Source organism: Setaria viridis, chromosome 1 (assembly GCF_005286985.2).
Source record: "Setaria viridis chromosome 1, Setaria_viridis_v4.0, whole genome shotgun sequence".
NCBI classification, from domain to species: Eukaryota; Viridiplantae; Streptophyta; class Magnoliopsida; order Poales; family Poaceae; genus Setaria; species Setaria viridis.
Genome location: NC_048263.2, coordinates 34,947,065 through 34,974,344, shown reverse-complemented (window position 1 = coordinate 34,974,344; position 27,280 = coordinate 34,947,065). Strand labels below are relative to the sequence as shown.

The 27,280-nt window shown below is 44.3% G+C and overlaps 3 protein-coding genes across 4 annotated transcripts; 2 read left to right on the top strand and 1 right to left on the bottom strand.

Annotated features, from left to right (window-relative positions):
* The first annotated feature begins 10,996 nt into the window (after positions 1–10,996).
* LOC117834238 (DNA topoisomerase 2) lies at positions 10,997–18,526 on the top strand. Of its 2 annotated transcripts, XM_034713867.2 has the most exons (22): positions 10,998–11,650; positions 12,279–12,562; positions 12,663–12,729; positions 12,813–13,083; positions 13,169–13,368; positions 13,456–13,665; positions 13,755–13,868; positions 14,031–14,138; positions 14,277–14,441; positions 14,520–14,705; positions 14,805–14,960; positions 15,046–15,179; positions 15,266–15,434; positions 15,824–16,018; positions 16,103–16,289; positions 16,371–16,420; positions 16,497–16,916; positions 16,991–17,138; positions 17,250–17,308; positions 17,396–17,479; positions 17,572–17,671; positions 17,760–18,526. In XM_034713867.2, the coding sequence occupies exons 1-22, from the start codon at positions 11,096–11,098 to the stop codon at positions 18,338–18,340; spliced, it is 4,443 nt and encodes a 1,480-aa protein (XP_034569758.1). In that variant the 5' UTR covers positions 10,998–11,095; the 3' UTR covers positions 18,341–18,526. The 2 variants fall into 2 exon arrangements, with proteins under 2 accessions (XP_034569754.1, XP_034569758.1); XM_034713863.2 differs by having other exon boundaries at positions 10,997–11,650; positions 15,824–16,289.
* A 1,367-nt stretch (positions 18,527–19,893) lies between these two features.
* LOC140221692 (DNA topoisomerase 2-like) lies at positions 19,894–23,750 on the top strand. Its single transcript, XM_072291430.1, has 10 exons — positions 19,894–20,043; positions 20,405–20,470; positions 20,799–21,170; positions 21,245–21,345; positions 22,262–22,385; positions 22,493–22,651; positions 22,806–22,939; positions 23,022–23,190; positions 23,302–23,490; positions 23,622–23,750. Exons 1-10 carry the CDS (start codon positions 19,894–19,896, stop codon positions 23,748–23,750), a joined length of 1,593 nt encoding a protein of 530 aa, XP_072147531.1.
* Positions 23,751–24,755: 1,005 nt separating this feature from the next.
* LOC117841477 (large ribosomal subunit protein uL11z) lies at positions 24,756–25,862 on the bottom strand. Its single transcript, XM_034721866.2, has 2 exons — positions 25,306–25,862; positions 24,756–24,977 (listed from the first exon to the last, which is right to left on the bottom strand). Exon 1 carries the CDS (start codon positions 25,808–25,810, stop codon positions 25,310–25,312), a length of 501 nt encoding a protein of 166 aa, XP_034577757.1. The 5' UTR covers positions 25,811–25,862; the 3' UTR covers positions 24,756–24,977; positions 25,306–25,309.
* Between the last annotated feature and the right edge of the window lie 1,418 nt (positions 25,863–27,280).

Below are 27,280 nucleotides of genomic sequence, written 5' to 3'. Positions count from 1 at the left end.
GGAGGAATCGAAGAGGAAGTGCCCATTGTGGCCAATCCATGTCGCCGTCGTGCTGGGAGAGGTGGTACTGGTGCGAGAGGTGGCCGTGCAACGAGGCCACCGGAGCGTGCTGCGTCTACGGATGTTGATGTCGACCTCACTGATTCCAGGTGATAAATGCTACTCTTTGTAATACACATTCCATAATGTCTTGCTAATGGAGAATGCCTTGTGTTAGAAGAAGATAGAAATTTTTGTATGAAATTGATGAGCCATACATGTTTGTGATGCGTGTTTATAACATGTCAAAGCCATACATGTCAAAACTGAGAAAAAGCCATACTTCGACTTATAACAACCTTTTCTTTGTTGCCAATAGCACTGCCGATTGGTGCGATGAGAATACCCGAATAGTGTGTGAGCTTTTTGCAGCCGAAGTACTGATAGGAAATCGTGATAACACACATTTAAATAAGGCTGGGTATAAGAATGTAATGGAAAAGTTCAAACAGAGGACTGGGATTGAGTACAATAGAAAACAATTCAAAAATAAATAGGATAGGTTGAAAACTGATTATGTTATTTGGAAGAAATTGATAAATAAGGAGATGGGCATTGGATGGGATGCAACTCATACAAATATTGTTATGCTTGCATTTTTTGCCTCTTTTCAGGCACTAATAGCTTATGATAGTTATGTGATAAACCATTCTTTTATTTCATTGCAAGCTATAAAGGGAGCTAACAGATTTAAGAATAAGGGCATTCAAAATGAGGACCAGCTGGGGATTATGTTTGAAGATATTCGCAACACTAGTGATGATCATTGGTGTGCCTCTAGTGGTGTACGACCATCTGAAGCAAACCTGACTCGTGAGGATGCACCATTGCCTGTTGACGATGATGAGGATGATGATGCAGCCGACGATGATGATGACAGTGAGGCAAGAAGTGACACCTACAAGTGTGAGAGGAAAGAGAGCTAGAGTGACTGAGAGCACCAGGGGAAGGAAACCAAAGATTGCTAGTGGTCAATGGTTTCAAGAACAGATGGGAAAAATTGTGGAGATGAATGAGAGAACGACCGCATCTTGTGAGTCTATTGCAAGGAGGGAGGATACATCTGGTTGTTCCATCCAAGATGTAATGGCATTGGTTAAGGATTGTGGTGCTACAACTGGGACAAATGAACACTTCATTGCATCCATAGTTTTTACCAAGAGAGCGGAAAGGGAGATGTTTATGACTTTAGACACTGCCGAGGAGAGATTCCAGTGACTGACGAAAAAGTATGAGTGGATGAATAGAAATGTTGTGGATAAGTAGAACAGAGCATTTTTTGTATGAATCCTTGTATCCTTTTTAATTTGCATGAACCCTTGTAGTACATTTGTTCCTGTATAACTTCCAATAATTTGTGCTAGTTTGTTTGAATTCCAATAATTTGTGCTAGTTTGTTGTCTTGTTACTACTATTATTCATGGTATTAGTTGTTGCTTATTCATGTGTCCTGTTTAAATGACAGTGGTTCTTCTGATGCTGATGAGTGGGCTTCAAAGACTATTGAGTTGATTCGGTCGGTGCAGAACAATCTTTTTGCAAGCGCTGTTGTTGCAGGGAAATATTTTATGACATATCATGACAAGCATGAAACTGCTATGCCAGGTCAAAGTGGATATGGATGGACTCTAGAAAAACTAAACACTCTAGGCCAAAGTCATAAGATGTTCAGGATGACTGCATCTCTCTTTTATAGGCCGCATGATCTATTAGTGAGTACTTATGGGCTCAAGTCATCCCTTCATATGAACTCTATTGAATCACTTGCCATCTTTCTAGTTGTGTGTGGTCATGGTTGGTCTAATAGTGGTCTATATGGTGTATTCAAGCGTTCTGGGGAGACAATAAGCAGAAAATTTGATGAGGTCCTCACGTGTGTGGTGGCTATGTGTCAGGATTACATACGACCAATTGATCCTAATTTCTGTACAACACACACTAGAATTACTGGAGATCGCAGGATGATGCCATATTTTAAGGATTGCATTGAAGCACTAGATGGGCGACACCATCTCAACATGATTTTATTAGATACATTGGTCGAACCGGGAAAGCAACCCAGAATGTTCTTGCTATTGTTGACTTTGATATGCGATTTACATATGCTTCTATAGGGCAACCTGGCTCTATGCATGACACTAGTGTGCTCTTTCATGCATTGGAAAATGATCATGACACATTCCCACACCCTCCTGTAGGTATGTTAACCTATTTGTATGTAGAATTCTAACGTTAGTACATCTTCTAATTACTTCTTTATTTGTCTTTCCACATTTGTGTCCAGGAAAATATTACGTTGTCGATGCCGGATACCCAAATCGTCCTGGATACTTGGCGCCATACAAGGGTGAAAGATACCATGTACCTGATTGGCGGAGAGGTCCGGCTCCTAGTGGTGAGCAAGAGCTTTTTAACCATTTGCACTCCAGTATTCGTAATGTGGTAGAGCGTACTTTTGGTGTTTAGAAAATGAAATGGAGAATCCTTCTCAATATGTTGAGTTACCCTTTGGAAAAGAAAATGATGATGGTTGCAGCTACCATGTGTCTTCATAACTATATTCGTGAGAATCATACCCTAGATAAACATTTTCAAAAGTGCGATCGAAATCCTGATTTTGTGCCTATAATACCTGAGAGATATGCAGCACATCATCCTCCTCGGAGTGCTTCAGATAGTTCAACTCGACATTCTAATGATCGAAGCATGGATAGATTCCGTGATGACATTGCAAGGGCAATATTTCTTTCTAGATCATCGTGATATTGTATTGTTTGTATGGTTGGATGCTATGTGTATCCCTGAATGTATTATTTTGTCAACAACACTTTGTAACGACCACCTAATTATTAGCTTACCTATATTTTATATTGATTATTTTTTTTATTTCACGCAAATCACATTATCAATAGAGTCAACACATAAAACTCATATCTCCAAGCAATACACATATGCAAGGGCACAATGGACAATTGACATCTTCTATACATTCTAAAAACCTAGGAGAAGCCGTTTTGCCAAACGTTCTCGTACAAAATAAGCCAGAGCTAGAAAAAGCTGCTTTTCCATACGAGCCAGAGCCAAAGCTGTTTTTTCACGAGCCAGAGCCTTGCCAAACAGGCCCTTAGTGGAGCATGTTCCTTTATTTGTGCTTAAGGTGTTGCTTTGGTCATATGATGTTTCTTTTAGAGTTTTAGTGTCAATGTTCCTTTGCTTCATCTCATATCATATCTCTCTCTTTTCTAACTATGTTCCATTTAGCTCAGTATGCTATTACTTTGTCTCTAGGATGTTCCTTTTTAGGTAAAGTGTTACATTGGTGATTTTATCATTCTAAGGGGGTGTTTGGTTATAGGGACTAAAGTTTACTCCCTGTCACATCGAATGTTTAGATACTAATTAGGAGTATTAAATATAGGTTAATTACAAAACCAATTGTATAAATGAAGGCTAATTCGCGAGATGAATCTATTAAGCCTAATTAGTCCATGATTTGACCATGTGATGCTACAGTAAATATGTATTAATCATGGATTAATTAAGTTTAATAGATTCGTCTCGCGAATTAGCCTTCATTTATGCAATTGGTTTTGTAATTAACCTATATTTAATACTCCTAATTATTATCTAAACATTCGATGTGACAGAGGCTAAACTTTAATCCCTGGAACCAAACACCCCTAAGTCCACTTGGATTTAATCATAATCATGTCCTAGGATTTTATCATCATGTACCAAAGTGTTATCATTAGCGGCCTGATTTTATCATCATGATCCCAGATTTTATCATTCATAACCTGTTGGATTTTATCATCATCTACTGAGATTTTACCTCCCATTTAAATGAAGGCAAACCGTGTTTTTTTTTATCTCTGCATAGCAATTGCCTGAAAAAATCGCTATGATAGTATACATGGTTTGTGGCGCCTGCATTAGTGCTAACGCATGCAGCCTGTCGCTCTGCAATGCATCTTGTTGGAAAGTAACATGCCTTTTTTTTTAATCTGCCTTGGTTATGCTGTGTGTGCAGTAAGCATTTGTAGTCTTGCTATTGCATTATTTCTTGGCCATAATTAGTCTTATCTCATGCCTTTATCTGCATTGCATTTCCTCAGAAGATGATATTTGAAGTTTTGATTGTGTTACAATCATTGATTGGAACGTTGGTCTACTTCTCTGGATCAGAGAACATTACAAGGTATTTTTTTCTAATTATATCTAGTTACTGAGAGAATAATCAGCGATTATGAGTTTATTGATCTGTTTATTCCTGTGTATCAGAATGCTAAAAGCTATGGAAACTATGAAAACAGAAGGGAACACAGATAATTATTCTTTACTGCATATGCAAACAACCTTGTTCCTGGTAGGTCCTATGGTTTGAACTTCGGTTGATTTGTTGCATACTCTTACGTCACCTGCTACTGGACTGTGTGTGAGACCCAAGTCTCATGAGTTTCATGTTGCATTGATTTTATCTCACTGTCTTCTCTTAGCTGGACATGGCGTTTGGGCTACAAATGGTGCTCGTACTGATTTTACCGATTAAATCGTTTTTATCAAACAACACGAAAAGGTAGCGTTATGAATACGTCTAGTTATTGAGAAAATTATCATGGACATTGTGACTTAGCTGATTTGTATTTTTTTAATATCAGAAATGAACATTCTGATAATGTCAGCCATCAGGATGAATGCTCTAGCAATCAATTTTCATCGGAGATAAGGATGGATGAACTACATCAGTGCAGAACAAGAATTTGTCAACTCGAGAGGGCCATCGGATTCGTTGGACTGGAAATGTCGTCAATAAAACATCAGATTGATGAGACATTAGGTGGAAAGCGCAGCATGGTTGCATGTATGCTTCTTTTTTTTCACCATTTTCTTATTTATATATCTATATAAACTATGAGACCTAACATCGTTATTTTCAGGGCTTCGTGAAGTATTTTGGGCTGGACCATTTTAAGGTAAGTAAAATGGACACATTGTTTCTTTGCGTTGACAGGTCACTTTTTTTTGTTATTCATAGAGCTTCTAAGTCTTACTCTGATGGTTATTGTTATTATTTACAGAGCTCCTAGAGTTATCCAAGTTTTTTCTCAATGAATGTTCCAGGACTTCTTGAGCCTTCACCTTTGAGGATTTGGTTATGTAGAACTCCCACCGGAGTTTCATATTACCTTTGTTGTTGTAATATACTCAGCATAATATGGCCTGTTGTGATCTTTTTTTTTTTTGACAACTGCCCCCCCCCTCCCCCCCTCCTCTGTGAGGATATCCTGTTGTACCTTTGTCTATTGGTCACACGTTTCGTATGTGCACACGTTATAATGCTAGCACTTTTTTTAAAAAATGAATCAGGCACGAGAGCTGCCGATTATATTGAAGTTCAGACTAGACGAAAACATCAAATGAAAAAATAATACAAACACCAGCAGGTTGGATTGAGTCATCAACATATGTCGCACTACGCCATCGTATAATGCTAGCACTTTCGTATCTGCTGTTCGTGTGCCTCCAGAAACAGCTAATTTTGTAGGATTTTATCACCCATTACCTGTTCACTGCATTGTTGAGAAACAATATGTTCACTGCACGCCTTGGGCTTGGGTCTGGCAGTCTGGCTGGCATCTGAGGTGCTGCCTTGACGCCAGGTTTGCCCAGGCAGACCATCTGGTGGTGGCCCTCACGGACGAGCCGCCACCTGAGCTGATGGAAACCAACCGTCAGTATGTTTTGCGTGGAGAGCGTGCTTGCTGGTTGCTGCGCATGGCCGGCGTTGCGAGACCTTTTTTGTGTGCGTGGACGCCGCCGGCCAGCGATATCCTGTCGATTTGGCACGGTTGTTGTCAATGGGCAGCATGGGCTCGCCTTTGTGTGTTCCCGGACCATCTCAGAACTGACCGGCAGAGCCGTTCCGTCGACGCCGAAGGGGAGGAGGAACTGGAGAGCACTCTGGTGGTTCGTGTTCGTGCGCCACTGCCGCAGAGGCGATGGGATGATCGGATGACAGCAGCACTGGCCCGTGCTCTCCGTTCCTGCACAGCGCACACTGGTCGCCGACGGCCCCTCGGCAAGCTCGGAGCAAGAAAGAGCTTGCTCGCAACGCACAAACAGTCGAGATTTAAAAGGCTTTGCCGTGCGTGTCATGACTTTGCAACATTTGAATCGGCTGGGTCACGTACTGGCGTACTGCGAGTGCACGGTGGCTGAGTCGTTGTTTACTTCACCTCCAACTCCTAACTTTGGCACTATGCAAAAAGAAGATTTCCCATCATATCAAACTTGCGGTACATGCATGGAGTACTAAATGTAGACGAAATTAAAAACTAATTGCACAGTTTTGTTGTACTTTGCGAGACGAATCTTTTGAGCTTAATTAGTCAATGTTTGGACAATAATTCACAAATACAAACGAAACGCTACAGTGTGCTACAGTGCTGTAACAGTAATTTGGCATCTCCAAACTTTGACAACTAAACAAGGCCTGAATGGTGCCGTGACTTTCATCAGAAAACAAAATGATAGGCGTGTTACGTGTCATAGGCAGGCAGGCAGGCAGCAAGACTGGAACCGTGGAGCGCAATGTGTGTCGTGCAAACCAAAGTGCCAGGAGCCACAATAGAGCATGTGGACGCATTGTGCGTTGAGTTTTGGGGTCCGTTTGGATCCCTGCTCGCCGCTAGCCTCGCCTCACCTCGCCGGGTCACCTCGGTGGGCATGGCAGGGCACGTTTGGTTTTGAGGGTGTTCCTACCATATTATTTGGATACTAATTAGAAGTATTAAATATAGACTAATTACAAAACTAATTGCATAACTCCTAGGCTAAATCGCGAGACGAATCTATTAAGCCTAATTAGTTCATGATTTGAGAATGTGGTGCTACAGTAACCATTCGCTAATGATGGATTAATTTGGCTTAATAGATTCGTCTCGCGATTTAGCCTAGGGGTTCTGCTATTAATTTTATAATTAAATCATGTTTAGTCCTTTTAATTAGCATTCGAACATCTGATGTGACAGTACTAAAATTTAATCCCTATCTCCTATACACCCTGCCACTCCCTTACCTCAGCTACGGCGAGGTTTGATTCGATGGCGGCAAGATCCGATTTAACCGCGCTCAGGTCCGATTCAGCGGTGGCAAGGTCCGGTTTGACGACGACGAGTCCAATTCGACTATGCAGACCTTGATTTGGTAGCAACGAGCAAGTACCAGTGGCATTTCATGCTCGTCTCGCATTTATCTCGGTGAGCAATCTAACATTAGCAACACAGTGTGTGATTCCTTAGTTGCGCAAAACAAGCTCAAAGCTTGCTACCAAACCGGGGTGTTTGGTTGCAGGGACTCTGTCACATCGAATGTTTAGATACTAATTAGGAGTATTAAATATATGTTAATTACAAAATCAATTGCATAAATGAAGGCTAATTCGCGAGACAGATCAATTAAGCCTAATTAGTCCGTGATGTGATCATGTGGTGCTACAGTAAATATGTACTAATTATGGATTAATTAGGGTCTGTTTGGCTCCATGGTGTTAAAGTTTAACACCCGTCACATCGAATGTTTGGATGCTAATTAGGAGTATTAAGCATAGACTAATTACAAAATTAATTGCACAGATGGAGTGTAATTCGTGAGACGAATCTATTAAGCCTAATTAGTTTATGATTTGACAATGTGGTGCTACAGTAACCATTTGCTAATGATGGATTAATTAGGCTTAATAGATTCGTCGCGCGAATTAGCACAGGGTTCTGCAATTAGTTTTATAATTAGCTTATGTTTAGTTCTCCTAATTAGCATCCGAACATCCGATGTGACACTGTTAAAGTTTAGCACCTCGTATCCAAACACCCCTTTAGGCTTAATAGATTCGTCTGGCGAATTAGTCACGCCTTATGCAATTAGTTTTATAATTAGTTCACGTTTAGTCCTTCTAATTGATATCTAAACATCCGATGTGATTTGAACTAAAAATTAATTCATGGATCCAAACTAAATGAGATAAGGGTTCAAGGAATCCAAATGGACCTGGATGCTTGAACATCTCAGAGATTCATCAACCATTCTGCCATGTAGAGTTTAGCCGTGTGCTCATTATTCGAGACATGTGCAGGTTGACCTATCTTGAGTGGCTTTCCCCGTGTAAGCAAGGATTAAAGGCGGGATGCTTACCGTGCCGTGCCGCCTGTAGGTACGGTAGTTGTAAGCAATGTCTAAAATTTATCTGTGTTAGAGCAAGTTTAATAACACAGCTAGCAAGCGGGCTGCAAGGTTTCTCTCAGCCTTTTCCTAGCCCCACTCGTACAATGGTTAGCTCTTCACCATTAATACATGGCCCACAAGTCATTCTCACAAAGTTTCTTGGTTCCTGTACCCAAGTCGGTTGTAAGCTTATAGCCCGCTTCTCCTCTCTCACCTCTTCTCTCTCCTCCACGTCAGCATTCAGCCAGCTTACAGCCCTTTATTATACTTGCTGTTAAAATATCAAGTTTTGGATGATCCATAAAGCCAGTTTTAATGGAAATGTCACGAAAGTTTTATGGGCATTTAACCCCTGCCATATCAGCAAATTTGTTGACTTGGTAGGTTATTAATGAGGAGAGAGGGGAGTTTCATCCCTATGAAACCCATTTGGCACAGTTACCAAGTCCCATAAAATTTAATGAAACTTGCATTGAGCATGTTATAGTTTCATGGCATGACATATTTGGTCATAAGACAACGCAAAAATTAAATGATTTAGGAGGTGTTTGGATACACCTCCCAAAGTTTAGTACCCGTCACATCGGATGTTTGGATACTAATTAGGAGTATTAAACATAGATTATATACAAAACGCATTGCACAGATGGAGTCTAATTCGCGAGACGAATCTATTAAGCCTAATTAGTCCATGATTTGACACTATGCTGCTATAGTAAACATGTGCTAATCATGGATTAATTAGGCTCAATAGATTCGTCTTGCGAATTAATATAGGGGTTCTGCAATTAGTTTTATAATTAGCTCATGTTTAGTCCTTCTAATTAGCATTCGAACATACGATGTGACACTCCTAAAGTTTAGCATCTCGTATCCAAACACCCCCTTAGGCTATCTATGAAACTGTGCATTGAAAGTGACAGTTTCATTTCATTAAAAAGCTAACACGGCACTCTTGGTAATAGTGCACGTACCAAACCACAACTCTAGATATAATCAACTGATCATGTTGATGCATCACACACCGTAGCGATTAACTGACCGCGCTGATGCATTACAGACAACAGAGGTTAACCGACTAATGGTTCGTATGTCTGCTTAGAAGCTAATCATGTCCTCCTTTTAACTTCAGCTTCTTAAGGTGGGTTCGGTTTGAGGGTTGGTGGGGGTTGGAATGGGTTGGACCCAGTTAGGGAGGTGTTTGGTTGGAGGGGGTTGGAATGGGTTAGACCCACTTAAGAGAATATTCTCCCTGGATGCGGGTTGGATGCATCCGCCAAAAACGAGCGGACGCATCCAACCCACATGCACGACGTCTCCCACCGTTTTGTCCGAGAGGAGGAGCAGGTGGGGAGAAGGGAGGGGCGGGCGGCAGCGGGCGGCACCAAGGAGAAGGGAGCAGCTGGCGGCGGGGAGAAGGGAGGGCGAGCAGCACCAGGGAAAATGGAAGGATGGGCAGCGGCGGTCCGACCAGCACGACGAGGGAGAGAGGCCGATGATGGGCGTAGGAGCATCGGGGCTTCATCACGACCCTATTTTGTCATCTTGTTAGGGACGAGGAGGTCGGGGAGGTGGTGTTCGGCGGCAGTGCCTGAGCTTCAGCCAGAGGCCGCGAGATCTTAAATCCCTAGCGCCAGGAGCCAAGGCACATGGCAAGATGTGGTGGAGGAGGGATCTGAGAGGGTGCGTGAGCTGTATGCGGTGGTGATTTGGGAACGGTGGAGGGGTTTGGGAGGAATCGGCCGACGGGTCAAGGGAGCTTGGCCTGGTTCACCTCTAAACTCGAGGAAGAAGAAAGGAGAAAGCAGGGGGAGGTGGGTAAAAGAAAAAAAATAAAAGAAAATGTTAGGTGGATGACATGTGGTCCCTAATGGATGATAGGGTCTATCAACAGATGTGATTAACGGTGTTAAAATGGCACCTATCCCAACCTTGTCAACCCCTGCAATCAAGACCTTGTTTAGTTGCCAAAGTTTGAAGGTGCCAAATTACTGTTACAGCACTGTAGCACACTGTAGCGTTTCGTTTGTATTTGTGAATTATTGTCCAAACATTGACTAATTAGGCTCAAAAGATTCGTCTCGCAAAGCACAACAAAACTGTGCAATTAGTTTTTAATTTCGTCTGCATTTAGTACTCCATGCATGTACCGCAAGTTTGATGTGATGGGAAATCTTCTTTTTGCATAGTGCCAAAGTTAGGAGTTAGGGGTGAAGCCAAATAAAAAATTAAAACGGATCTATCCCTCTTATCCAAATATAAAATGAGTTGAACTCAATCCATAAATGAATCCAACTCATTCTACATTAATCCCAAAACCAAACACATTAGTGGGCCTGTTCGCTTCAGCTTATAAGCCGGCTGAAAAGCCGAAACGGTTGATTTATTGTGAGAGAAAAACACTATTTGGTGGCTGATAAGCCGGCTGAATAAGCTGAAGCGAACAGACCCACTACACACAGGTCAAATCTGCTGCCCCCTAGCCACAATGGAGTAAAAAAATACTTCCGTCCACACTAGCCACACCTGTCCCTGGAGCGTCAGAGCAAGAGGGAAGCATCTGGATAACCCCCGCGGGTTCAATTTCCGCCGCACGATCCCTCCCTCGCGATCCCCACCGTCCGTTCCCCAGCCCACCGCGTGCCTCCCGCACCCAAAATTCAAATTTCGAACCGCGGCACCGTTACCCGCACCGCACCCCTTCGGCTCCGATAAACCCCCCCGACCCCCACATTCCCCTCTCAACCTCCAGATCCCCAATTCCCCCACCCCGCTCGCCGCCCCACCCGAAACCCTAGCGCAGGCACACGACCTCCGTGTGCTGCGCGGCGCCGCCATGACGGGCCCTCTCCACTCCAGCTCCGGCCACAACGCCGCCGCCGGTGGGGGCGGCGGCGGCAAGACCATCGAGGAGATGTACCAGAAGAAGACGCAGCTGGAGCACATCCTGCTGCGCCCCGACACCTACATCGGCTCGGTGGAGAAGCACACCCAGACGCTCTGGGTCTACGAGGGCGGCGCCATGGTGAACCGCGCGGTCACCTACGTCCCAGGCCTCTACAAGATCTTCGACGAGATCCTCGTCAACGCCGCCGACAACAAGCAGCGGGACCCCCGGATGGATTCGCTCAAGGTCGAGATCGACGTCGAGGGCTGCTGCGTCTCCGTCTACAACAACGGCGACGGGATCCCCGTCGAGGTCCACCAGGACGAGGGCGTCTACGTGCCGGAGCTGATTTTCGGCCACCTCCTCACCAGCAGCAACTACAACGACAACGAGAAGAAGACCACCGGCGGGCGGAACGGATACGGCGCCAAGCTCACCAATATCTTTTCCACGGAGTTCGTCATCGAGACCGCCGATGGGCGTCGCCAGAAGAAGTACAAGCAGGTGAGATGTTTTGGCTGTCTCTTGACCGCTCTTCGTACGCTTATTTTGCCTTTTGGGTTGCTATTATAGTTTGGATTGGTTTAGAAAAGAAGGGTTGCGCAGATCTGGAAAAAACACATTAGAGTTTGGATTTTATTTGCTTCTGATTTGATAGTTCTGTTAACTAGCCATGCGTTTACTAGGACTAAGTGCCTTCTGTTGTCAGTTTATAATCTGGTGAGTAGAATACTCGAGTGTAAGACTGGAATTGTAGGTCTGCACAAAATTTTATCAGCAGTTCCGTATCTCTGCTCTTTCGATTGGCTAAATGTTTAGGAGTGATTAGGTCCCTAGTTTTGTCCTCTACGTGACAAGTTAATTTCAGATTCCTTTTAAATTTAGTACTGATCTACTATAGTTCTTTTGTTATAATGCTAAATTTTGAATTGTGACAATTTCATGCATAAACAGTTGAATATTATTGGATGCAGCATTGGTTAGTATGGTTTAGTATCAACCATACAAGTCGCAACTAGTTAAGAGCCCACCGGCTAGCACACTCAATATGTTGATTCGTTTTGTTCTGTTAAGGGACAACCCTCCCAAATATCCAGATACAGAGTGTGATGCCACATGAAAACAAATGCAGGTTTTCTCAGAAAACATGGGGAAGAAGTCAGAGCCCCAGATTACGAAGTGCAAGCAGGGGGAGAACTGGACCAGGATCACCTTCAAGCCTGATCTGGCCAAGTTCAACATGACCCATCTTGAAGATGATGTAGTAGCCCTTATGAGGAAAAGAGTTGTTGACATGGCAGGAACTCTTGGCAAAACGGTGAAGGTTGAAATGGATGGCCAGAGGTTGCCTGTAAAGAGCTTCTCTGACTATGTGAACCTGTATATCAAGTCTACTAATGGTGACCCAAAACTAAGGTTTGTGTTGGTTTCGTATGAACATCAGTTTGGGTGATGTCTATAAACAAAACTTATCGTGGGGTGTTTCTGATCATTCAGACTTTCTTTATACTTTCAGGGTTTTTGATCAAGTAAATGATCGGTGGGAGGTGTGTGTTATTCCGAGTGAAGGACAGTTTCAGCAGGTAACTTTGGGTTATGTGTTATCTGCACGCAGATTCTTGTTGTGGTTCCACTTGCATCCTAAACACTTGTTGTGCTATTGCAGGTCAGCTTCGTCAACAGAATTGCAACAATAAGGGGTGGAACTCATGTTGATTATGTCACCAACCAAGTTGCAAACCATGTGATGACCGTTGTGAATAAGAAAAACAAGAATGCAAACATGAAACTGCATAATGTGAGGAACCATCTGTGGGTCTTTGTTAATGCCCTCATTGACAACCCCGCCTTCGACTCACAGACCAAGGAGACCTTGACCACTCGTCAGGGAAGCTTTGGGTCAAAGTGTGAGCTTTCTAATGAATTCCTCAAGGGAGGTATGTGATACAATGCACTGTAGTAGCCTCCAACCTGTAGTTTGGCTGCATCACCAATGATAATCCTTACTTTGTATGATTGCAGTCGAGAAATCAAGTATTGTCAGCAATGTCCTCTCCTGGGCCGATTTCAAACTAAGCAAAGAACTAAAGAAGACTGATGGAAGCAAGAAGTCAAGAATTTCTGGCATACCAAAGCTTGAGGATGCAAATGAAGCTGGTGGGAAGGACTCCAGCAAGTGCACATTGATTCTGACTGAAGGCGATTCAGCAAAAGCTCTTGCTGTGAGTAATTTAAACTTGCTAGTTGCTAATATAGCACAGTGTATACTTTAACTACTGGACTGAAATGCTGCACCTTTTCCCCTGCAGATGGCTGGTATAGCTGTAGTTGGTAGAGATCACTATGGTGTGTTTCCTCTCAGGGGAAAGCTATTAAATGTTAGAGAAGCAAATCACAAGCAAATTCTGGATAACACAGAAATTCAGCACATAAAGCAAATTATTGGTTTGCAGCATGGAAAGCAGTATGATAGCACCAAAGGCTTGAGATACGGCCATCTCATGATAATGACAGATCAGGTTAGGCATACAACAACTTCAGTTATTTATGAAATAATCAAACTCAAGTTGATTGTTCACTCGTTTTGACTTTTGACAAATAAATTCAGGACCATGATGGTTCCCACATCAAAGGGTTGTTGATCAACTTCATTCATTCTTTCTGGCCATCTCTTCTTAAAGTTCCATCTTTCTTGGTTGAGTTCATCACTCCAATTATCAAGGTAGGTAACAGTTGGGGTTTATCTGTGTGCAGCTTTTCTGTACTTTCAACATTTATTCTTGATCCCATACTAAGTTGCACTGAAGGGATTATTTTCTCCAGATTTGTAATCTGTAAAGTGAATGTTTGGCAGCAATAATGATTCTTGAATTTACTTGTCCAGGCAACTAAGAAAAATGAGACCAAATCATTTTACACAATGCCAGAGTATGAAGACTGGAAAAGGAATTTAGGAGCAAGTGCAAGTTCATGGACCATAAAATACTATAAGGTCTTCTTTACCCCTCTAGTTTCTTTTGTTGTTATCCTTAGCATGGAAGTCCTCTCTTGTGTTGTTTCTATTGTCATTAGCTGAGGACACCACCATTATTATATGCTTAATCACTTGACTGAATCATGGTTGGTACAGGGGTTGGGAACAAGCACATCCAAAGAAGGCAAAGATTACTTTACAAATATTGACCAACACAAGAAGGATTTTGTCTGGGTAGATGATCAAGATGGCAATGAAATCGAGTTAGCATTCAGCAAAAAAAGGATTGCTGATAGGAAAGAGTGGCTTACAAACTTTCAGGTTAGCTCTTGCATCTTTTTTCAGTTTGGCATGGTCTGTTTATGCTGCATGGTTATTAATGTGCAAACCATTTTTCAGCCTGGAACTTACCTTGACCAACGTGAGAAAGAAATCAAGTACCGTGATTTCATCAATAAAGAGCTGATTCTCTTCTCATTGGCGGACCTGCAGCGATCAATTCCTTCGATGGTAGATGGTTTTAAACCAGGTCAGAGGAAGATTCTGTTTTGCTCATTCAAGAGGAACCTTGTTAAGGAAACCAAGGTGTGCCATCCAAAAGAAATGCAACATTTTCTTATATTAAAGATTATATCAGGGGATTCTTTAATTTTCCTTTTTTGCTGTTTCTTCTCTTGAATACAGGTTGCTCAGTTCTCTGGTTATGTGTCAGAACACTCCGCATACCACCATGGTGAGCAGAGTTTAGCAAGTACAATTGTTGGAATGGCTCAGAGTTTTGTTGGCAGCAATAACATAAACCTTTTGTACCCTGGAGGCCAGTTCGGTACCAGATCTCAGGTGGGCTACTAGCGCAAATGCTATGTACCACAAGGTGTTTTGCAATTACATAGTTTCAGTTTTTGTTGTTCTTGTTTACTTTCAGGGTGGCAAAGATGCTGCGAGTCCTAGGTACATCTTCACCAAACTATCACATATCACACGTTCAATTTTCCCAAAGGATGATGATACTCTTCTTAATTATCTGAATGAGGATGGACAGTTAATTGAACCGAGCTGGTAATATTAGCACTTGCATGATCAATACTCATTTATTGTGATTATATATTGTTTGGAGTAGATAAGACAAGCCTTCTTTTCTTTAGGTATGTGCCAATCCTTCCCATGGTTTTGGTCAATGGAAGTGAAGGAATTGGTACTGGATGGAGTACATTCATTCCAAACTACAATCCAAGAGACATTGCTGCTAACATCAGGCGGTTGCTGAATGATGAGGCTACTGTACCAATGCATCCGTGGTACAGGGGGTTCAAGGTCAGTAACACAAGTTGGTTTTCACAGTTGCGAACGGGCCTCTAGATGAGTTGGTTAGGTGGCTGTAGTAGCACTCCTCAGGTCATGGGTTTGACTCCCTGTGGGAGCAAACTTTAGGCTGAGGTTAAAAAAATCCCCTCGTCTGTCCCATGCCAAAACATAGGTCTAAGGCCCGGCCTAGGTCGTTGGTCGTCTCACACGGGCTATGGTGCCGCTATGTAAGGGTGGGGCAGGGGTTCGGGGGGTTTTCTCGACCTGCGTGAGAAGGTCTTCTTCTTCGCTCGGGGGCTGTCTTACCCCCGCAGGTCGAGTTGCACTAAGATCTAAGGCTTAGTTTTGTAAAAAGAAAACTAATGGTTGTATTGAATCAAATTTCCTTTGATAAACAGGGATCCATTCAGAAGGCAAATAATGCAAGGGTAGATGGTGCCACATATACCATCACTGGTATCATAGAGGCTGTTGACAGCACTACATTGAGGATTACTGAACTGCCAGTCCGCCGTTGGACACAGGATTACAAAGACTTTATTGATTCTTTGCGTCCAGACGAAAAGAACAAGGACAAGGAAGCATTTATTGAGGTAATTGTCAACGAAAAACTTCACTTGAATTCGTTATGTTTCCTCCTTAATGGCCATTATTCTTCAATTGCTATTATTTTACAGGACTGCACCGCACAAGGTGATAATGACGACGTTTACTTTGAGCTCAAACTATCTGAGAAGAATATGAATATCGCCAAGGAAGAAGGACTGCTGAAGAAATTTAAGCTGACAACAACAATAGGAACAACAAACATGCACTTGTTTGATTCAGATGGTAAAATACGGAAGTATGACACTCCTGAACAAAGTAAGTTTATCTCATTTTAATTTTGCTACAGAACCCTTTTTGTTGTGTCATCTTATCACTAAAAGTGTGGCATTTCTGCAGTACTTGAAGAGTTCTTTAAATTAAGGCTTCAATTCTACTTCAAGAGAAAGGTACATGTGTTAAACTTTGTTCTTTGCAGAATATTTGCTCAACACCAAATTAACTCTCTCTCTCTCTTTTGTCCAGGAAGTATTATTGCAAAATATGAAGCTGGACTTGAAGAAGCTTGAAAACAAAGCTAGGTTTATCCGCTGTGTTGTTAATAATGAAATTGTAGTCAATAACAGGAAGAGGGCAGATCTTTTTTTGGAGCTTCGACAGAAGAATTTTGATCCTTTCCCAAAGAAAAAGAAGAGAGCTGAACCAGCTGCTGTAGGAGCTACAGAAGAGGAGGAAAACGAAGAGAGTCCTGAAGCTGCAAACGGAGTTGATCCTAGTGACTATGAGTATCTCCTATCAATGGCAATTGGTACCTTGACTTTGGAGAAGATACAGGAGCTCAATGCTGAGAAAGAGAAATTAGTGAATGAAGTTGAGGAACTGGAAAAGACCACAGAAAAATCGCTTTGGCTGAGAGACCTTGACGCCTTTGAGAAAGACCTGGATGTAAGCAATGCTATTCTCTGATGTTCTGTGTACTATTTTTGATTCTGCTAGCTCATCCGCCAACTTTGATGCAGGTGCTTGATCAAATGGATCTAGCAGATGCGCAGGAAAGGAAAAGGCTAAGGGATGAGAATGCCAAAAAAGGAGGATCGAAAGCTGCTCCCAAGAAACAACGTAAAAAACCGGCTGCTAAACAGCCAAAAGTGGAAAGTGATACTGAAGGTATCTCATATTCCTGCATCGCACAACAGTTTTTCATGGCACGTTCTGTTGGGTTGTTTTAGCTCTGTTTGAACTTTCAACCATTCTTGAAACTCTTCCCATGCATTACAGGAGATGCTGCTGAACCAGTGGTTGCAAAGCGTGGAGGTCAACGGAAAAAACCAGCCAAGGTTAGAACCTACGATGCCAATCCTCAAATTGACTATCTATTTAGTTGCACCCTACTGACAAAATAACATACTTCATTACTTCCTAAGGAAAACGGTGCTGGGTCTGATGACGAAGATTATGTTGCTGAAAAGGCAAAAGCTGAACAACAGAAGAAGAAACAATCTAAGAAGGTAAGATCCTCCAAGCTATCTTTTAAGCTAATTTGTTTGTAATAACTTCTTTTACTGGTTACATTTACAATCCAAATTTAACAATCTCACAGGCAAGTGCTCCACCTGTGGATGAAGACGAAGATGACTTGCCCACACTAAAAGAACGTCTTGCAGCTTTTAATCTCAATGACTCCTCTCCGGATAATTCTGGTAGTGCCCAAGTACAATTTCTCAATTTGAGCTGATGGCCTTATTCTCTGTTTCAAAAATTTGAGCTGATGGTCTAACAACTTTGCAGCCATGGAAACTGAAACAACAGAAGAGCAGATTGGAGGCAAGGGGAAGAAGGGAGTAAGCAAAAGAGGTGGAGGAAAGAAGGCTTCATCATCCTTGGCAGTGATACATGACGATGAGGATGAGGATGTCGATGTTTCCCTGGAAGTTCCAGAAGAAATCCAAGGTCCAAAGAAAGGTAGAGGACGGAAGCCTGCTGCCCCCGTGAAGCCCAAGGCTACTGCCACCAGGAAGAGGGCGCCAGCTCAGGGCAAGGCCATGATGCTCAAGCCCACAGAGGACAGCAACACCAGCGCTCCTTCTCCTGAGAAAAAGGTCCGGAAGATGAGGGAGTCTCCCTTCAACAAGAAGAGTGGCTCCATCTTGCAGAGAGGCTCGATCGCTGCCTCGACAAGCTCTGAATCTACTGCTGAGGCATCACCACCCTCTGGCAGCTCTGCAGAGCCAATTGCTGCCCCGCAACCTAGGAGGACAGCCAGGGCTACCACCAAGAAGACGCCTGTCTACGACCTTGAAAGCGAGGATGAAGTGGTGGAGGTAACTGATGATTCTGACTTCGACGTGGATGGTGACTCTGACGAGTGAGTTCATGGCCTTGCTACGTCGAACTAAGTTAGCCGTGTCCCTTGTGTTGCGTGCGCCAGTATCTAGTATGTGGGTTGTTACATTAGCTACTCTGATGATTCGGTGGTGTACTCTATGTGATGCATATCTTGTGCGTTGTATGTGGTGTCTGTTGGCTTCGCTGGTGTGAACAGAGGTTTTTTCTGAGTTCTGCGTGTCAACTTTCTAAGGTTCGAGTGGCCAGTGCCAACGAGTTCTCCTGAATGCTGCTCGCCACGGGCGACCATTAGACTGATGCTGAAAAAAATCACATGCCCCGATGTTGAAAAAATCATGTCATACCATCTCACACGGACGTTCAGAATGCTTTAGGACGCATAGTGTTCAGCAACCGGCATCCATGCTCCTCCCGCATGTGGGATGCATCGATGCTTGAACCTTCTCCCACCTGTTTCAAGCATCGTTGCCACCAACGGTGTGTTGCTGGGCGTTGCTGCCGCTGGCACGGTTCCACTTGCAGCGTCAGGCCTCCTCACCCCGTTGGTCGTCTACGGTGTTGCGCCGACAAGCACAAGTTCACTGGCGTGGAGTGAGATGGTGTGCAACTATGTTACCCCGATACTTCAACATGACCCCGTATCATGTATCCGATACGTATCCGCGTATAACATGTAAAAGTGGAAACCATATGAATTTCAAAACATGAAACTTCCACTACTGCACTGCCCATTATTTAAGGGAGTGAAATTTTTACTGCTCCTCCCAACGCTTCTCCCCTCCCCTTCATTCGGTCGCCTGCACTCTAGGGCTAGATGGCTAGACTTCATCGTCAGCACAGAGCCGACGCCGTCTTCTCCATGGAGCTACAGCCTACAGAGGTCATCGATACCTTCAGTGGTTGATGGCCTTACGCCGGATCAGAGGAAGTCCTGTTCTGCGCATTCAAGAGGAATTTAGTAAAGGAAGTAAAGGTGTGTCATCAACCAAAAACATTGTGCATTCTTTTTTGTATATATTATTACGGATCATCAGTGCAATACCTATCCCTAACTGTTACCGTTTCGTCTCATCTGTCGACTACAGGTTCTTCAATTCTGTGATTATGTGACACTACACTCACTGGCATGGCCAGGAGAGTCTAGCACATAAGCTCATTGGAATGGCTCAGAGTTTTGTACGAACTGACAACATAAACCTATGTACCCTGGATGCCATTTCGGTACCAGATATCAGGTAGGATAACAATGTCAAAAGTTAAGTGCTTTGCGATGGAATAATCTCGTGCATTTTGACCCAGTCTTGCTATCCTTGTTTGCATCTTTATGTTTCATTGTAGGGAGGAGAAGACCGTTGGGAAACCAAGTACATGCTCACCAAATTGTCGCCTATAACTCGTTCAATTTTCCCGGAGGATGATAATGTGCTTCTCAATTATCTGCAGAAAAATGGAAAATCAATTGAACACACATGGGAACATTAACTTTGAATGCACCATCCTGAATGTTTTCAATTGCATAGTGATACAATCAGTTAAGATAAGCCTCATTATCTTTAGGTTTGTGCCAATCCTTCCCATGGTTTTGGTCAACGGAATCGAAGTAAATGGTAATGGATGGAGCACCTATATCCCAAAGTATAATCCTAGAGACATCGTTGCTAACCTGAGACGCTTGCTGAATGATGAGTATACTGAACCTATGCACCCATGGTACATGGGTTTCAAGGTCAGTAAAATGAGTTCGCCTGCATAATTCTTTTGCACTACGGTGTGGGATTTTCTAAATAGGAAAATTTATGGTTGTATTACGCAATGCAAATTTTCTGTCCACAAACCAACATGGATCTATTGAGAAGACACGAAAAAAAAGCAGCTGGTGTCACTTATACCATCACTGGTATTATAGAGGCTGTTGACAACACTATGCTGAGAATTACGGAGCTGCCAATCTGCTGCTGGACTCAGGATTACAGAGTTTCTCCAGTCATTGGCTCCGGATGACAAGATATCTTATTACCAAACTCGTTCACTTGTTTATGCTGTTTTAACCTCATGAATGTTGTTGTTTAATCAAAATCAATTTGCAGGAATGCAACATCCTAAGTGATTCCGAGGATGTTTACATTGACATCTTATTAAGTGAGGAAGATATGGTTATATCTAAGCAAGAAGGACTAGCGAAGAAGTTTAACCTGGCAACTACAATCGGACCAATAAATATGCACTTGTTTGGCCCGGATGGCAATATTCGGAAGTATGACACTCCGGAACAAAGTCTGTGTCGCATGTCCATCTTTACATTTTGTTACAGATAACTTTTTTCCTATTGTCATCTTGTGTCTAAAAGTGTGCCATTTCTTGTACTTGAAGAGTTCTTTAAATTGAGGCTTGAATTCTATGAGAAAAGAAAGGTAGTTCTCCACCTTTTGTTTTCTTCAGACTGACTGTCAAATCCCGCATTAAGTGATTTGTGTTACGCAGGAAGCATTATTGGAAAAGATAAAGCTGAGCTTGAAAAGTCTTAACAACAAAGTTAGGTTCATCTTCTGTATTGTTAATGATGATATCATAATCAGTAAGAGGAAGAAGCCAGAGCTTTTGCTTGAGCTTCAGCAGAAGAATTTTGATCCTTTACCTGAGAAAAATGAAGAGAGTCCTGAAGCTGCAAGAGGACTTACCAAAAGTGATTACGAGTATCTCCTTTCAGTGCCAATTAGTACCTTGACTTGGGAAAATATACAGGAGCTCATTGACGAGAAGAACAAATTAGAGAATGAATTGGAGAAACTGAGCCAAACGTCCCCAAGATCACTTTGGCTAAGTGACCTCAATGCTTTAGAGAAGGAATTGGATGTAAGCAATGCCATTCTCTGCTGTGTTGTTTTTTGTTTTGTGTTCTACTTTCTGATGCCTCAAATTTGATGCAGGTCCTTGATAGAATGGATGCAGAGGTTGTGGAGGAAAGGAAAGCTAGGATTGAAAATAGAGCCCGAACTGCAGCTGCATGCAGAGCAGGACCCAAGAGACGGCCTGAAAACTTACTAGGAGCCTCCTGAACCGCAAAGAAGAATGAGTAGTCGTCGCGCGAGGAAAGTGCCGATCACAGATCGCGTCTCCTGTCGAAGATCCACACTGCAAGGCGTCCGAGCGCCTCACGGTCAACAGCAAGGAGAGGTGCCCCCAATGGCGGTGCGCACCCTCGCCGGCGGCTTCTGCTTCGGCCTCCAACATCGTAGTCAACACCCTCACCCCATGCCGACGCAGAATGCACGCCGGCGGGCCTAGCGAACGTCGTCGGCGGCAGCAAGAGCTCGCCGCAGTTGTAATGTCAGCCGGCGGGAATATAACCGATAGCCCCCAAAAGGTTACATATACACCCCTAAATTGCGCGATCCGATTATTTTCATATCGACCCCTATTGTTTTACGTACAGCCCCTCATTTGGATCGCGATTAATAGTCACGATCCAGATTATTTGCGGATGCACCCCTGGTTTTGAGCGGGCCCTGCTCTCGCCGCCCCGCCAGTCCGCCGACGGCTGCGGCCGCTGCTGTTCCCGTGGGGATCAGCCACCCCCTGCTCTTTCTCTCACGCCATTGTCGCTGACGAGCGCCCGTAGCGCGGGGGGGGGGGGGGGGGGCGCAGGGGTGGGTCGCCGACGAGGTCGGGGGTTGTGGCGCGGCCGCGCTGCAAGCCTCGAATTCCAATCTTGGAACCGGGGAGAGTGGAGCGAGAACTGAAGCAAGCAGTTTGAAAAAGAGGACAAATGAAGGCTCGAACTCCAGCGAGGTGCATCATCTATCAGCAGCAGCATGCCGTCTTATCAGCCGGCACTGTTCGCTTCAGCTTATTCAGCCGGCTTATCAGCCAACAAACAGTGTTTTCCTCTCACAACAAATCAGCCATTTCAACTTTTCAGCTACCTTATAAGCTGAAGCGAACAGGTCAGAACTCTCCATGACGGAACTGCAGAGGCTATCGATACCTTCAGTGGTCGATGGCCTTACACCAGACCAGAGGAAGATCATGTTCTGCTTGCTCAAGAGCCAAGCTGATAAGGAAGTTAAGGTGTGTGTAGTGTGTGCGATCTTTCACTTTTCGGTATTTCTTTGCATTACACACAGACACAGTTAATCATGATCTGAATTTCTTGCTATCACTTACATTGCCCGCAGGTCTCAAAGCTCTCGGCTCACGTGTCAGAACACACGGCATGCCACCGCCATGACGAGCAGCGTCTAGCGACCGCGATCATCAGAATGACTCACAGCTTTGTTGGAAGCAACAATATAAACCTACTGCACCCTGGAGGCCAGATCGGCACCAGAATTTTTGTTAGTAACTAACAATGCGGCAAAAACTGAGTTGGATATTTCATCAAAAAAAAAACTGAGTTGGATAAGCTACCTCGAGAATTGAAAAGACCAAAAATCCAATCAATTTGTGTCATGATGATTTTTTTTGCATGCTTTAATGTTTTTATTTCAGGGAGGCGAAGATTGTGCGGATACAGAGCACATCGCCACCAAATTGTTGCCCATCACCTGTTCGATTTTCCCCAAGGATGATGATGCTCTGCTTGATTATCTGAATGAAGATGGGAAGTTGATTGAGCCAACCTGGTAACTAATGTCAGATCAGATCTTCAAGGTTCAGCCGGTGCTATTGACATTTGGGTATTGATACATGCCACATTTTGTTTAGGTGTGTGCCAATCCTTCCCATGATTTTGGTCAATGGAGGTGAAGAAACTGGTACTAGATGCAGCACCTATATACAAAACTATAATCCGAGAGATATCATCGCTAACCTAAGGCAGCTTTTGAATGATGAGTATACTAGACCAATGCATCCATGGTACAGGGGGTTCAATGTTAGTAGTATGAGTTGGTTTGCAATTCTGTTGAGCTGAATGAAGTTTGGGATTTTTTTAATATAAAAACTTATAGTTGTTTTGGTGCAAAAATTTGTCACAAAACAACAGGGCTCTATTGAGAAGACAAATGCAGAGGCAGGTGGCGACACGTATACTGTCACTGGAGTTATAGAGGCTGTTGATAGCACTAGGCTGAGAATTACCGAGCTGCCAATCCGCTGCTGGACTATGGACTACAGGGATTTTCTTGAATCTTTGGCTCCAGACGCGAAAAATGGTAGGAGATCCTTTATCGAGGTAACCGACTATTCAAAGAAACTCCTCACTGGGGCCTCATAAAATAATGTTCTTCAATCACATCCAATTAACAGGAATTTATGATGAATGGTTATAACGAGGATATCGACTTCGAGGTCATCTTAAGTGAGGAAAATATGAATATAGCTACGAAACAAGGCCTGGAGAACAAGTTTAAGCTGACATCTACAATTGGAACTGCGAACATGCACCTGCTTGATTCGGATGGCAATGTTCAAAAGTACGACACTCCAGAGTAGAGTATGTATCTTCTACTGTCCATCTTCAGCCTGTTCGCTTCAACTTATTCAGCCGGCTTATCAGCCACCAAACAGTATTTTCCTCTCACAATAAATCAGCCATTTCAACTGGCTTATAAGCTGAAGCGAACAGGCCTTGTCATACACCCCTTTGTTTGCTTCATCTTGAAAGCATGCCATTCTCGCGGTACTTGAAGTGTTGTGTGATTTGCTTCCTGAAGAAGAATAGCTCCCGCGAGTATCAATGCTTCTGCAATAATACCCGCAAAAAAATGCTTCTGCTTTAGTATGAGAACCAAGCCGTACCTTTTAATCCATTTGACTCCTTGCAGTTTTTTCTAAAACATAGCTGATTGCTACTGTTCTGTGCATTTTCTTATGCGCCAAGATACGGTAACGTGCTGATAGGACATTTCATTTCTTTCACTGTCTGAACAGCCACCATGGCTGGCTCAGGGGCAGAACAAGCAGATGGTGGTGTCATTCTGCACTGGGGCTGAGGGAAGTGAAATAAAGAAAAGCAAATAGGCCGAGCTTGAACAGAATCTGGGCTAGTAAACAGAAAATAAATCCTGCACACATGATTTGCACTAAACAAAGAGATTGGGCTGAACTTTGTGAACTGAACAGAAATAAAAAAAGGAGCAATTCTCCACAATAAACAGGCGGGGATTGATATGGTAATGCCGGGATACACAGGGTGAGAGCTAGAACAACTGAACAAGAGCCATCCAACCTCAGTCAAGTCGACTATTCAAAGCACACAGTACAGGATGGATCAATCGTTGTTTATCACAAAGATGGAATCATCGTTGCATTAGCATTCGTTCAACAGGAACCAAGATCGCCAAAAGGGCCAACAGAATTATATTTCAGCTCCAGACATGAGATCACCAAACAGCTATCAAGTGCACTAAAACCTCAATGCAATCAGGAAACCCCGCGATATAGTAAGCATTCAAAAAACATATCAAAATTTCCAATAAAACTCAGAGGGACAACATATGATTCTAACCACATTAATAACTTCAATATTGCTTGTGAATGTTCATTAAAGCTTGACAAAAATAGTCTCAACAACTAAGGCATGATAAACATTTCTTCTTCATCAAGAGTGGAACTCCAAGTGCATGTATCACACTCATTCCCCCTCAACTGAATCAGGAAACATCTAGATAGAAAGAACTACTTCAGCAGCCTCACATAGCAACATCCTGGACTCCAAACCTGCAATGTTTATAACGAATCATGTCAAGCTACTGAATATGAGAAACATAAAGAGTAATCATGACATCCATAACTGAAACCACATTTAAACCATAGAACAACAGAGAAGGAACTACTAATTCAGTGCACTAACACTTGGATTTTCCAACCGTATTTTTACCTATGGACATCAGCTTCTAATAATTGACTAAAAAAGAAGCACTAGAGCATCACTTCAATGAAGGTGATTCCGTGAACGCAACATGAGCACAGCATAGCATAAACAGCAAACGGCAAATCAAAAGGTATCATCCATATTCCAATCAGATAACAAACTTAAACACTATACCTTCTTAAGCTGACGGGATCTCGACCTCGCCGTCGTCGATCTCCTGCTGCAGGTCCTTGGGGTCCTTGCCGTCTACGGTGCACCCGACGCTGACGCAGGTGCCGAGGATCTCCTTGACGGTGCCGGCCAACTCCTTGGCCATGGACCTGGACCTCATGGTCCTGGCGATCTCGATGACGTCGTCGAGGCTGATGTTGCCGCTGTGCTTGATGTTCTTGACCTTCTTGCGGTCCCTCTCGGGTTCCTTGAGGGCCTTGATGACGAGCGCCGCGGCGGAAGGCACGACGGAGACCTTGGCCTGCCGGTTCTGGACGGTGAGCTTGACGGTGACGCGCAGGCCCTTCCAGTCCTTGGCCGTCTCCTTGGCGATGTCCTCTCCGATCTTCTTGGGGGAGAGACCGAGCGGACCGATCTTGGGGGCAAGGGACGAGGCCGCTCCGACCTCGCCGCCGGTCACGCGGACGAACACCTCCACCACCTGCGACGGGTCGAGCTTGGGCGGCATGGCTGCGGGCGAGGGGGTGGCGGCGGCAGGAGCTAGGGTTCGAGGGGCGATTAGTTCGGTGGCATGGGTATATTAAGGCCGTCCCGCAGCACTGTAGTTGGGCCGTCGTGGACTGGGCCGAGTCGCATCCGAACTCACGAGTTCATGACTTTCAGAGGAGAGTTTGTAATTGGACAAATTTCAGAAAGCTGGTGTTGAGTTCGTTCAGTGTAACCTGGAAAAGAGCACCAAACGATTCTGACCACGAGAAAAGTACATGGTTTCAATTGATAAGTATGGACCAAGGGCGAAGATTATTTTGTTTCTTTGCACCGAACAATTTCGGTATTGTTCATCCAGTCTATTTTCAATCTGCTGTTTGTAAGAGGTGTTTGGGAGCACTCCACTCTAAAAAAATTGCTCCACTCCACCAATTCCGAAAATTTCGCAGCCAAACGCGTCTAGCTCCAGCGACTCTGGCTCCAGGAAAAAGGTGGAGTAGGGGTAGATCCACGTTTTTTTGGAGTACCTTAAGGCCCTGTTTGGCATGGCTCCAACTCCGGGTGGAGCTGCTCCACTCCTGAACTCCATATGGAGCCAGCTCCGCTCCAAAACTCCAGAACAAAAATGGGGTGTTTGGCTAGATGGGTGCTTTCAGCTCCAAAAAAGATCGATTTCAGTGTGGATTGCCATTGTTGCCCCCTAATTAAGGCCTCACTTGTCATCCTCTCTATCCCATCTTCTTCTTCCCCTTTTTCCACTGCGCTGTGCTGCACACGGGAGACCCTCCACGGGCGGCGGGGTGGGTGGCGGGCTGGGCGGCGACGGGCGGCGGGGTGGGCGGCGGGCTCGACGGTGGGCGGCGACAGGGGCGGCGACGGGCGATGACGGGCGGCGGGCGGCGACGGGCGACGGGTGCGGCGGCGGGCGGCGGCGGGCGATGACGGGCTGCGGGGTGGGCGGCGACGGGCGACGACGGGCGGTGGGTGGCGACGGGCGACGACGTGCGACAATAGGCGGCGGGTGGCGACGGGTAGCGGGCGACGACGTGCGACGACAGGCGGCGATGGGTGACGGGCGCGGCGACGGGCAGCGGGTGGCGGGCGGCGAGGCCGGCCGGCCACGGGCGCGGCGACTGGCGGGGCTCTGGCGGCGAGTGGGGCTCGAGAGAATAGAAGGGAGAATAGAATGAAACGTTTTTTTTTTAACCAATGGCATTGGTGGGTAATTACCCACCAACTCCACGAGGAGGTTCAAAAGAGAGGTTTCTGGAGCAGCAAAAGAGGTGCTCCAAAACTCCACCTCCATTTGCACTACAGTTTTGGAGTTGGGGTGTTTGGCTGAATTTTTTGATGGAGTTGCTGGAGTTTAGGAGTGGAGCCGTGCCAAACAGGGCCTAAGAGGTGTTCCAAAAAACACCTGTACAGACCTCCTCGTGGAGTTGGTGGGTATTTACCCACCATTGCCACTCGTTACACAATACCGGTTCGC

Excerpts from the sequence above, each read along its gene's own strand:
- LOC117834238 (XM_034713863.2), top strand. The coding sequence starts at position 11,096 with ATGACGGGCCCTCTCCACTCCAGCTCCGGCCACAACGCCGCCGCCGGT. Across the intron at positions 13,084-13,168 it reads TAATGAATTCCTCAAGGGAG|TCGAGAAATCAAGTATTGTC; the intron begins GTATGTGATACA and ends GTATGATTGCAG. Across the intron at positions 16,421-16,496 it reads AATTCTACTTCAAGAGAAAG|GAAGTATTATTGCAAAATAT; the intron begins GTACATGTGTTA and ends TCTTTTGTCCAG.
- LOC140221692 (XM_072291430.1), top strand. The coding sequence starts at position 19,894 with ATGGTTTTGGTCAACGGAATCGAAGTAAATGGTAATGGATGGAGCACC. Across the intron at positions 22,386-22,492 it reads AAGCTGATAAGGAAGTTAAG|GTCTCAAAGCTCTCGGCTCA; the intron begins GTGTGTGTAGTG and ends CATTGCCCGCAG. Across the intron at positions 23,191-23,301 it reads CATGGTACAGGGGGTTCAAT|GGCTCTATTGAGAAGACAAA; the intron begins GTTAGTAGTATG and ends ACAAAACAACAG.
- LOC117841477 (XM_034721866.2), bottom strand. The coding sequence starts at position 25,810 with ATGCCGCCCAAGCTCGACCCGTCGCAGGTGGTGGAGGTGTTCGTCCGC.